Here is a 12,797-nt window from a genome sequence, read left to right as displayed (position 1 = left end):
CCCCTCAAGTATCTGCTTGTTTCCTCTTGTTTAAAATGCTTTTTTCCTTTTCTTTTTGTAGGCGCGGTTTGAACCCACCTCACCGAGTGAAGTCAATTTCTATGACCACGTTTACACAACAAGAAATAGAATTCCTTCAGAAGCACGGCAATGACGTAAGTGTCACCACGTTCCCCGTACAGCGCTCCCCCCTTCAGATCACACGTTCAGATTGATCATGTGGAGGCAGCAGTCTTATGTAACCGAGCTGCTCTGAATGCAGAATATATTTGGTAGTGTAAAAGAGCTCTTTAGGTTAATGTGTAACAATATTCCACCTCCATAGACCCTGTGAGTATAACACAGTTCCTTGTGTTATGTTTATATGGAGCATTGGGCTACATGAGGCCCACTAAGTTGTTCTGAGTGCTTCCCAGTGGCACTGTTATGGGGGCATGAGCACTTTAAAGAGTAAAAATTCTAAATAACTTTTGACAAGTCATCAGACATGTGAACAGGATATCTAGCCAGAAAGAGAGCGCGGCAGCAGTGCAATCCACTTCCCGACTGTGTCTCCCTAATGCCTAATTCCAACAATGTAGGTTTATGAGACTTAATGGCCGGCCAGGGAGGGCATCACTTCTTTTTTTTTTTTTTTTTTTTTTTAATTTTCCGTTCTGCTCCAAGAGTGATATGCTCAGTGTATGGATTTATAGGTAGTCAATGAGACTTTCTATGAATCTGTACTTAAAGGACAAGTGCCATGACAAACTTTTTCCCAGTAATTGAAGCACATTACAAAGTTATATAACTCTGTAATATGCTTCAATCACCTATCTGCCTCCCTTCCCTGTCTTTTCCCCCCTCCACCCCCCACCAGGAAGTGTCCTGACTCACACAGACCTTATTACTGTCGTCACCGTCACCAAGCTCTTCTCTCCGCTCCTTCTCCTGTTACACTAGCCTCCCCCTCCCCTGCCTTGTCAGGTGACTGAGCTTGCTCAGCTCCCATTGGCTGAACAACTGCAAGCCATCACTTGAGTCACCTGACAAGGAGGGGGAGGCTGGTGTAACAGGAGCTAGAGCAGCCCTCCTGCTGATGACTAATCCTCACAAGAAGGAGCTGCCTGGTGACGGTGACGGCAGTAATCAGGTCTGTGTGAGTTAGGACACTTCCTGGTGGGGGATGGAGGGGGGAAAAGACAGGGAAGGGAGGCAGATAGGTGATTGAAGTATATTACACAGTTATATAACTTTGTAATGTGCTTCAATTACTGGGAAAAAGTTTTTCATGGCACTGGTCCTTTAACACATTCTGAGAAAACCAAGCAGAAAGTTGTTTCGACATGAGTTGAATGTTTGTGAAGGTGATAGATGCCCTTTGAATAGGGGGTGTTGTTAGTATACAGTAAAATATTTAGTGCCTGTTTTTCTAATACACTGAAGGGCGTTCTGTGTATGACTGTGGAAATTGTGATCTGCAGGAGATAACCCTGACATTGTGCCTATTATTCCAGGTTAGATTGGTGATAAAATGTCAAACTATGTAAACACAATGAATTGATGTAAACTCTTTAGGATTGTTTTCAGTCAGTGTAATCCTGCTCTTGCCATGATGTCTGGAGTGTTTCATGTGTAAGCATGGGGTTGTCTCACCCAGTTCTTTCATGTCCTTGCTGCACTTTTTCTGGGTGTGGAGCTCTACCTTGTCCAGTCCTGATCTACTGATCTCTGTGCGGGTCTTTGTTTTCTAGCAGGAAGACCTGTCTATAGAAGGGAAATTATACATGGTGACCTTTATGTTTTCTGCCAACTCAGCTACTGCCTGGTCTACGGAAAGCAAAGTGCACTTATATGCATCTGTTTCCTATCCCGGACACACGTCTGCTGCTGAAGTTACATAGAATAGGCTGTCACTTTAGCACATACATATGTGGGCATATGTATAGATGTGTTGTCGAAGTCCGACACTGATGAGAACCTAGTCTTAGGGCTCTATTACACAGAAAGATTATTGTGCAAAAAAATGTTTTATTATTCGGATTTAAGCGGTAATCTGTACAAGTGTATGAAGATGACAAATGACTACAGAAAATTTGTTCGTGTGTCTTTGACCTCATCTTTTGAGCTAACCATAAAATCGTTGTTAATTGTTTGCAAATCTTTTGGTGTATGAACACATTGTTAATTCGTTATTACAAGTGTTCATATACAGTAGAGTATACGAACGATCCTAATAACGATTGTAGCTCACTGTATTATGGTGAATGACTTAAAGTAAAACTGTCACCCCCTTTCTGCATTCTGACATCTCTACACAGGTGTAAAGGGTAAATCTAGCAGTTTTCATACCTTATTTTATATCATACGTCATGGTGCTTGTTCAAGTAAAAAGTGTCCTTTTATCAACTGCAGATTGTACTAAGTGTGCCAGCGCCATCGGTGGCCCCGCCCCTCCATGACGTGATAGGCACATAGGCCCCTCTCCTTGCTGACCATTGGAACAGACTGGCCTAAAAGTCTAGGCCCAGGGGTCTGTGTGACTATGACGTCACTGAGGGGCGGGGCTAAGTGGCGCTGCTGTGGCCCACTTAGCATAATCTGCAGTTGATAAAAGATCACTTTTTACTTGAACAAGCACCACGACGTATTATATACAATAAGGCGTGAAAACTGGTAAATTTACCCATTATACCTGTGTAGAGAAGTCCTAATGCAAAAAGGGTGTGACAGTGTCACTTTAAGGTTGTTCGCAAAGCGCACATTTACGATCGTTTATTGGAGAAAACAAAATCGCTTTGTCTAATAGGACCCTTAGATCTCCGCAGTGTGGAAAGGGTCTTCCTTTGACAGCTTCATCCCTTTCTTATTGTCAGAGGACGCAGCAAGCAGTTGTAGAGTAAATAGTATTGAGTTTGGAGCTTTTCCCAATCACCTGGAGTTTTACCTCTTGTAATTCCTTCCCAGTTGGAGTTTTAACCACATTGACTGGTACTAAATGTTCTGCCTCACTCAGTGAACTTTTCACCTTGTGTCCTGCTTATGAACGTAATGGCTGTTATAAGCTTTATTACCTTTAGCTGGGGTTTAATATCCATTTTTCTTATTATTCTAGGTGTGTAAACAGATTTGGCTAGGATTATTTGATGATAGGTCTTCTGCTATCCCAGACTTTAGAGATCCGCAGAAAGTGAAAGAATTCCTACAGGAAAAATACGAGAAGAAGCGATGGTAAGTTTGACCTGCCTGCAGTCCTAAGGTAAAGAGATTTGTTGGATGAAGGTCAATAATAAGAGATGTTATGACCACTTGGACATAAAGGTTTATATTCATAAGCGGACCATACACATAAGATAGCTGTCAGCCAGCAGGCCACTCTGAAGTTAGAGCGCGCAGGACCCGTGTAGAAGAAGACCGCAGCAGCAGCCCTGGAACGTGGATAGGTAATGTATATATTAAGCAAGGGCTGCAAGGACATCGGTAAAGATGTCCCTGCAGCCCTTGTTTAACGATTATTGGGCCGTGTAATAGGTCCAGTAAACGAGCGACGATCTAGCAGATCACTGCTCATTTACAGGTATTATCGGGTCCCCATCGGCCCGTGTAATACCACCCTAAGTCTCTGCCAGACCCCTCTGTGCGTTGCTTATTTTTTCAAGGAGGATCAGGCACTTTAAAACATGTCTGATTCCTCTGTCCCCCTGTAAAGAGAGTTTCCCCCCCCACATACACGGCCTGTCCTGCTAGTAATGTGTGTCCAGCTTTACAGTTAGCATATATAGGCCTTTTCCTTTCCCATCACTGTTCTCTTATTGTTTTTTCATGACTTTTTTTATACTTTCCACAGGTATGTTCCTCCAGAACAGGCCAGGGTGGTGGCCTCTGTTCATGCCTCTATATCCGGGTCCTCTGCAAGTAGCGCCAGTAGTACACCAGAAGTTAAACCATTAAAAACTCTACTGGGGGAAACTGCACCGTCTCTACAGTTGAACAAGGGGACCCCTAGCCAGGTCAGCACCTTGCTGTGCATATGTATAATGTATATACAGTATAATTCTATAGAAGTCACAAGACTGACACCAGGATATGTATTTGCCCTCTAAGGCTGGGTTCACACTACGTATATTTGAGGCTGTATTTTTGAGGCTGTATAGCAACCAAAACCAGGAGTGGATTGAAAACACAGAAAGGCTCTGTTCACATAATGTTATAATTGAGTGGATGGCCGTCATTTAATGGCAAATATTTGCTGTTATTTTAAAACAACGGCTGTTGTATTGAAATAATGGAAGTTATTTACTGTTATATGGCGGCCGTCCACTCAATTTCAACATTGTGTGAACAGATCCTTTCTGTGTTTTCAATCCACTCCTGGTTTTGGTTGCTATGAGGACCTGACATGAGGACCAAATACAGCCTCAAATATACATAGTGTGAACCCAGCCCAAAGGTGCAAAAGTTAGTGGAATGAGATCTTTGCTGTTGTTGCTTTTATATACACCCCATCTTGATTTCTCTGTGCATAGTGCTAATAGCCATCGACTTTTGCAGGGATCTGAGGCTGACCTATGTGTATAGTTATAAGGATCATCTGCATTCTCATAGATATTGATGCAGTCTACATGTAGTAGATATTTCTAATCTTAATGTTTTTCTATTAATAAGACCTTTCTTTTCTCCATACCCCTTTCCTTTTTTTATTGTATACAGTACTGGATTTACAACTCAGGAGCCTGTAGGCACAGGTTGTCTGGCGCCTTAGACGTCGTCCATCATGTAGGCCACATCTTAGGTCATGTATGGCTTTAAAATGTTTGTCAAAGTAGAAGACTGATGCGCTCCTTACAACATTTAGTGCCCCCTGCAGCCTTTCCTTCATGTCTACCCACCTGTCCCTGGGTGTCATCTTCTCATCTGCACAGCACTGAGAGTGCATAATAACACATTGATATTTCCAAGTTACTGATCAGTATATATGTGTGTATATGAGTAGAGACCTTTTTCCAGGGCCTCATGTACACGCCTGTCTACTGTGCCTATAAGGAAGCCTCCGTTAACATCTGCTGCATTCTGCTGTAGACAGATCTATTTCAGCCCCCCCCCCCAAAAAAAGAAAAATACTAAATAAATAATAATAAAATAATAAAATAACTAAAACGCCTCCAAAGGAGAAGTTCCTTGAACTGTAAAAACGTCAGGCAGGCGGGGTGGGTGAGAGAATAACAAATAAGTGAACTCACCCCTCCTCGTGCCTCTGTAGAACCGCTTCCAGGTCCTGTTCACATCAGCTGGGATCCTGCTGCTCTGCTAGCTGCAACTTCACGACCCCAGCTGAGTGACTGCCCGCCCGGCTAATCTGTGACTGAGATGGGACACGACCCCACTCAATAACTTGCTGAGCGAGCAATCGCTCAGCCAAGCTGTAACGTTGCTCTTGTAGGAGCCGGGTACGTGACATACCCGATTTCCTGCAGAATATGACAACCAGTGGTGAAGAACTGGACCCTGGGAAAACGGGTGAGTTCTTTGTTTGTTTTTTGTTATTCTCACCCACCCCAGCCAGTCTGCCTGGCGTTTTTTTCCTCTTTAACTCTTGACAATAAGCGTAGTATGAACAGACCCTAAGAGTTGTAATGAGAATGTACTACTCCGCACATTGTGGAAGGATCTGCCCTGTGTCCGCCTGAGCCACTTGATGGAATGAGCTCCACTAACCTACTTTTCTGAAAGCATTTCATTCCCTTTGAGAGCTGCCCACATCACATTATGCTATACATCTCAGTCATTCCATGTTCACGCTGTCCAGAATCACCGATGGAAAAAATGAGATTTCTCGATCAAGCCTCTTTTTTTATATATACTACTTGAAAGTGACTGGTGCTTTGATGTAAATGTGGTGTGTGAGCATAAAGCACTTAGCCGCACCTAATGCACACCTGACAGATGACCTCAGCTGCTGCAGCGCCCCACGAGAGCTCATACTCATTACCGTTTCATTAAAGCTTCTCTTACAGTTTGAGGCTATTTTAAATATTCTCTTGACGTCTCTTACTACTTCATTGTCCTTTAGCACCATTTATTTCCAGGAAATTTAATTAGCTGGCAGCACCCCTTAGGGATTGGCCTATATCTGAGGGTCTATATGGAGTGGAGCTTCTAGCGTTCTGACCAATCATAGACACTCTTGTTCAGTGGTGAATGTGACATCACATGATGTTCTTCTCTGGAGATGTCTGGACTTATTATTGAGACCATTTTCATCTACTATAATTTTGTTAGTAAGCGTGCTTGGGGTTCGCTTCATCTCTAGTAAGGGCAGAACTTGTCCAGATGGGAATATCCCTTTTAAAAATAAATAAATATATATATATATCAGAAGACTATACTATACTATTGGTGCAATTTATTTATTTATTTATTTATTTTTTATATACTTCATGCAGTGATTTATATTTACCCCCAAACAGCGCATAAAAATTGTGGCTGGTGACCTGTAAGAAGGCAAAAGAAAAAAACTTAGTTGGTTAATACGGGTTTAGTGTCAGACTATACCTGTAGAGCCAGGATGGATTTCTTTTTCCCTGCCCAGGAATGATATTTTTTACTTTCCTTGTTATGAAATAAATGGCCAGATCAGAAAAGGGTTGTCAGTGATGGACGGGGTATCCCCGCTATATAGGCATTGTGCAACGTAGAAGCCTCTTTGCCTTTCGGTCACCCCCACTGACCACAGCCAGTCACAGCCTGGTCTCTGTTCTGAAGCCTACATAGCAGGGATTTGCATATCCTGCATATTGGATTAAAACACACTAACCCCACATCTACTGTTATCACTTCATGTAAAGAAGATTTGGTAGGAAACCTTCCAACCTCTATTGGGCACAGCTAGTGGGTTTTAAGCTCAATTCTGGTGACCGACTCCCTTTAATGTCGGCATCGGTCAGCTGAAGAACTAGCATTTCCTCATTTATAGGCTGATCCCAGGCCAGTTATCCTAGGAAGGCTCATGTGCTGCTGATCTGCCCATGTACATAGAGGCAGAGTGGGCTGCTCCGGGTAACTCCAGTCACTCCAGAGTCTGTAGGTAGATTGAGACATTAAACTAGCATGGAGCTCAGTCCTTGTAGTTTATTAGGTATTTGTTGCTCTTATTTGTCCCCTTCCATGTCAGAAATGCTGAGGCGACCTCTGACCCCTCTCTCAATTGCATTTCCCTTTTCTTTATGTTGTTTCCCCTCTAGAGTCTCGGATCGTCGGGGCGGTGAATGAGTACTTCCTCTTGTTTTTCCTGTCAGTGATTCACTGTCATCCCTCAGCGCACGACCTTTTATTCCAGCATTGCTTTCTCCTAAAAATCTTTTCCCTAGTAATCCCTTAGTGGCCACTTTTTTCCTGGAAGTAGCATTCTCCACAAGTAGTAATAGTTTGCCTGGTCATGTGACTTTGCAGATGTCGCTGTGCTTTTCCCATAAGTACAGCCCTAAGGAGCCACCCCATTATTATTACCTCTCTCAACCACCTGCTAGAACACAAGGGTGATCTCGGGGGACAGATACATAGGAGCTGGTGAATTATTCCTGTCCATATCGCTGCCCAGCGACTAGGAATATGGATGCATGTGATATAATGGACAGTGGTAACTTCTGTTTTCCACTGTGCAGTAATATTTCTCCAAATGATGCTACAATGTGGAACCCCACTACTAGTAGTCCTGTCTGTAAAGTAGTGGTTGCTTGCCCAGGGCCTTCCAGCTGCTGTAAAACTACAAATCTCATCATCCCCTGGCTGCCACAGACTGTCAGGTCTTGTTGGGAGTTGTTGACTTGCATCAACTGGAGAGGTTGGGCATTGCTGTACTAGTATTATATAGTATAGCAGATAGTAGTATACAGTGATAGAGTATATAGAGTAGTAATTGTGTGTGTAGTTGTAATTCTAATTCCGGTGTTTTAGTAATCTGCTGTATATGATAATGTGATATTTTCAACTACTCATTTAGTCTGTACACACTGAATGCATAAGCAAGCAGGTTCACCTGTAATCCAGATCTTAGTGTTACTAAAACGTAAGTGGGGATTCCCATCTAAAGAATAGGGGATAACAAGCTGATGATGGGGTATGATGGCTGGGACCTCCACTGATGATGGGAATGGGGCAGATTTTCCTTTAATTGAATGTTGTGCACTGTGCATTCACCTCCAGCGCTCCATTCATTCTCTATAGGGCTGTTGAACTTCGCCGAAATGTGAGGTGGCACCACAGACAATAGAGTGGTGGGGGTGCACCCGAGGTGCGCACCATTCTGAGGACAGTTTTGTATTTTTTCCTCCCAGTTGTTGAACCCTGAATGTTCAGCTTGTTATCCCTATGATGTGACTAGGCGATATCTTCTTTGGATAGGAACACCCTTTAAGGTAGCTATACATATAAGATAGCAGTCAGCCAAATACTATCCCTCCTGATAGCACCTGGCTTGGCATGAGCGTTCATGTGTTCTGATTTGGAAGAGGGAAGAAAGCTGCTGACATACCCCTGGAGGTTTATCTCCTCGGCTTTTGAAATTCTACATGTCCTATTTGTTGTGGGAGAGTCGGGAGGCCCCACACACATCGGACATTCGGTCGTTCTGGCAAAATTGACTAGTTCAGCCGGCTTTTTTTGATGTGTCTGTTGGGAAAGTAGATAAGCCTTATAGCCTGTAGCTGAAGTGATCATGACATGGATTAAGTAGCTTCCTTGTTAGCTAACAAAGGTCTTGTTTTCAGTCTCCTGTTGTGGCTCGCAACCAGATGCCCCCGCAGCAGCTGCACCATCACCACCACCATCAAGAGAAGAAACAGTTTAACCTCCTGGATGACCTCGGAGCGGACATCTTTGCCGCCCCTGCACCGCAGCCCGCTGCAACTGCTAATTTTGCCAATTTTGCAAACTTCAACAGTCACACAGGTAGGAAAAAGGTTCTCAACATTATTCCATCCCTGAGTTATACTAATGCTTGACAATAATTTGTACTTTGAACTTCCGGTTCTTTTCTGCCTTTCATTTTCTATCGTAATAGGAGACTTTTGGCAAAATTGCTGCATTTGTGAAAAGCACTGGCAACTTGTTTTCCCTGCGAGATAAAAGGTTGCAAAAAATAAAATCTGACCATGTGCTTCCTGCAGTTTTATGTTGTCGCTATAATGCTGGCCTAAAATGGTGTGTCCCCATAAGTCCCAGTACTGTACAGTTCCAACATAACTGATGCTTCTTTCTTGGTGCTATTCTTCAAGTGAACTAGTATAAAGAGGATCTGTCATCTGTTTTTCCTCTCCTACTTAGAAATGATTTGCACTCTTCCTGAAATAACAGTGCTGGATTATATTTTCCCAGAGATCTTCATTGTTATCATTCCCTTTCTCAGTGGGGTGTGACTGCACATAGTCTGGGACTATGAGTATGTAGTAGGACTCACCATCTCCAGAAGGTGCTCTAGAATATGTATTACATGGAATGTGTATGTTAGGCACTTATGGCAGGTCCTCTTTTGAAGGAGTTATGCTAAGATTGATGGGGGGGGCAATAATTATTTCATGTAGAAGTGTCAGCAATCAGCCGAGGAGCGGGAAAGCACCAGCTGATCATATCTTTTATGTGGTGATAAAATGTATTATCGGCAGCACATCTCTTTATGTAAATAGGAGATGTGCTGCCAATAAAAAGTGAGTGTTAATGGGTAAACAAACAATACAGTGATTGTTTGTGCTTCCTGCTGCTCAATTGATTGTTTGATTTATCAAGGCTGGACCGGCTTAAATTAGGCCCTCCCTTTCTCCGGTCGAATTCACTAAGAGGCATGCTCATCCTAGGGAACCTGGCCGGGCGCCCCAAGCCTGAGGTGTAGATTTGGATCATGATTTTTGATCCAATCATGAGAAATGAGAGGCAGGAGGAGACCAAGCCTCCCCCCAGCCTTGCTGAACCCCCGCTGCCCGCTCATCAGGCCAGCCGGGGATATGGCCGGCATACTCCAGGCAGAAGGGGCGAATCTATGCCTTCTGCGGTATGCCCTTACCGTAACTTTCATAAATGTCCCCCATGGTTTTCTGCACTTTTGGGTCTGTGGAGAAAAACATATTCATGCGGAATATGACCTGAGAATCATCCCTGGCTGACTATATATGTGTGGGCCATTAAAGTCAATGGGGCCTGTACCTGTGCATGCCTGTATATTTCAGAATCCCATTTTAACAGGTTACCAATGTGTACGTGTGACGTAAGAGACTATCGTGGTGTGACCCCCTCCCTTTGAGAAGTGTATGCCATCCCTGAATCAAAAGAGTACTGGATAGAAGTACGATGCAGGAGGAGGTATATCTGGAGGTCATAGCACCGTGGCTCCATATTTCCCTACTTGTTGCTTGTTTGCTTTGGTCAAGGGGCAGCTTTAATAATGCAGAGGGCTTGTTGCATAATTTAGGGTTCCCTGAGAAGCAGTGTCAGGTTATTCTGGATTCTGGCCAGTTGCTAGGGAATATAATGCATCCTATGTCTATCATGACATCCCGTCCTTCTCAGTGTCCTGTAGCTGTAAGGTGAGCTGCCATCACACCTCATTGTGCCCGATTGTTTTCCACTTTCCTCCTTTCTCTCTTTTATGTAAAGCTGTAACACATCTGCTGTATTGTGCTACTTTTTCTTATTAGGAGTTTTTTGCAGTTACAGAAAAAATATATATATATATGAATTTGATTTTATTCTAAAGTAATTTGTTTTCATGATGTATATCTTTGGTCTACCATTCTCAGTTCAGTATAAAATGAATGGGGTTCATAGATAATGTATGTCATTAGTATGTAATCCTTGGGGGTCTGACAGCTACAGCTGACCATACATATAAGATGGCTGTCAGCCGAACAGCTATTCCCCCCCCCCCATACACATGCACACTTGACTTGGCCGTGCATGCATGTGTTCTGAATGGAGAATAAGCCACTACCAGATAATTTATATATAGTATGTAGGAAAGCTCCCAACTTACATATTTAATGTTTCTATAGGGTGACATTAGCTTGGCGGAGGTCAAACTATATATGTTTAGCCTCCACTGGGCCAGTGCATTTCAGTATGCCACAAAAAGGAAAAAAGGAAGTATAGAATAGTATAATAGATTACACCATTCCATATCTATAGGATTTGAGTCTGTCGATGACAGATGGTTCCTGGAGGGAACTATGCCTAAGGTGCAATGCCAAACACAACACATGGATGAGAAGGGGGCAGTCTCTGGTAAAACTCTCATTATTGTGATTGAACCTTTTATTGATTGCATATTGTTGATTTTCTAATGACCCACACCATTATTAGAGATGAGCGAACCTGCCGAGGTTCGGGTTTGTATGAACCTGAACTCTTGGCGTCTGATTCCCGCTGTCTGCCCGCTCCATGGAGAGGGAGGCATACAGCCATAGCCATAGGCTGTATCCCAGTTTTCCAGGCGGTCCTCCGGCTGTATCCACCCTCTTCACAGAGGCTGCAGACAGAGGGAATCAGACGCAGAGAGTTCAGGTTCATACGAACCCAAACCTCAGCAGGTTCACTCATCTCTAACCATTATCACTGAAAACCACATGGAAATGTATGCTGGGGCTGGTAGCTGATGCTATCGCATGTACATTGAGAGCATTACCTATAAAACATATTAATTACCGGCCGCACTCCAGACCAGGAGGGATCAAGTTATGGTAGATGGCTGCATCAGGCAAACTATGCTGTTCTTCCTTTACCAAATACAATGATAAGTATTAATAAAACCATTTCCTCACTGTGTGTCACATGACATTTGTGTTTTCATGGATTACTGAACAGTTTCTTTTGATGTTTGCATGTATTTTTATTATGTTCCTCATCCTCATTAACCCCATTATGTTGTGTTTTTTTCTTTCTTTTTTGCTTTCCTTTTTCCTTCTGTTTTTCACATTTTACAGCTCACAATTCTGCCAATGCAGACTTTGCAAACTTTGATGCATTTGGACAGTCTAGTGGCACCAGTAGTTTTGGAGCGTTCCCCCCATCAAGTCAGACACCCACCCAGCCTTTAAATACAGGTAGTCTTGCCTCTACTGCAGCTTGCCTAGGAAAAGCCTTGTGCTGTAGCTGACAGCAAGGTGCTGACCTCTCCATTCCTCTATGTGCTTGTTTGTGCCTGTCATTTTGCTTATGCTGTGTACATAAATTACTTTTTATTATGTATTGTGCCATGTGTGTGTCCTGAATTTGCACATTTTTGTATGTTTCTTTTTCCCCCCCCCTCTTTATACATATGATTTTATTATAGCAGCTTGGCTTTCCTCCTGTTTAACAGTTATGACCACAGCCATCTGTGTTTGCTTTTGTCTTCTTTTATGACTGTATTATGTGTAGATGTTAATGTATGGTCGCCATTCAAGGGCTCTGCATGTTTTTTTCTAGAATGTGCACTCGCTAAACTTATATTATGGGCTCTCCATATACAGTGGTCCCTCAACATAAAATATTAATTGGTTCCAGGATGACCATTGTATGGTGAGGCCAAAACTGTTGAGGAAAACTGGTAATTGGTTCTAAATCCCCCAAAATGAGAAAAAAGAAAACTTTAAAGGAAAATAAGCAGCTAACTAATATAGATACAGCTAGTCCTTTCATACAACAGTAAGAAAGAGCTACAAGAGGCTCTAAATTTCTTTCTATGTAAAGGACTGGAGCATTTTCAGGGTTTTGTAGGGATCACACAAGGGCCTAGAAAAATAAAATGAAGCCACCCTCACCTGGTGCCCAAAGGCATCCTGGCACAGGTAAAG

General features: G+C 43.0%; 1 protein-coding gene across 7 annotated transcripts in view; it reads left to right on the top strand.

Moving 5' to 3' along the window:
• Window positions 1–12,797, top strand: part of AGFG1 (ArfGAP with FG repeats 1) — a 49,806-nt gene that overhangs the window by 22,948 nt on the left and 14,061 nt on the right. For 6 of the 7 annotated variants that reach the window (XM_069975579.1, XM_069975575.1, XM_069975573.1 and 3 more), the window contains exons 2-7: window positions 62–155; window positions 3,095–3,210; window positions 3,827–3,989; window positions 4,690–4,755; window positions 8,745–8,925; window positions 11,946–12,065. In XM_069975579.1, the coding sequence (XP_069831680.1) occupies window positions 62–155; window positions 3,095–3,210; window positions 3,827–3,989; window positions 4,690–4,755; window positions 8,745–8,925; window positions 11,946–12,065 (740 nt within the window). The remainder of the gene's footprint in view (window positions 1–61; window positions 156–3,094; window positions 3,211–3,826; window positions 3,990–4,689; window positions 4,756–8,744; window positions 8,926–11,945; window positions 12,066–12,797) is intronic. The other variant, XM_069975576.1, reaches the window with a different exon arrangement.

Source organism: Dendropsophus ebraccatus, chromosome 6 (genome assembly GCF_027789765.1).
Source record: "Dendropsophus ebraccatus isolate aDenEbr1 chromosome 6, aDenEbr1.pat, whole genome shotgun sequence".
NCBI classification, from domain to species: Eukaryota; Metazoa; Chordata; class Amphibia; order Anura; family Hylidae; genus Dendropsophus; species Dendropsophus ebraccatus.
The sequence above is the reverse complement of the archived record's forward strand: the minus strand, read 5'-3'. Positions and strand labels throughout refer to the sequence as shown.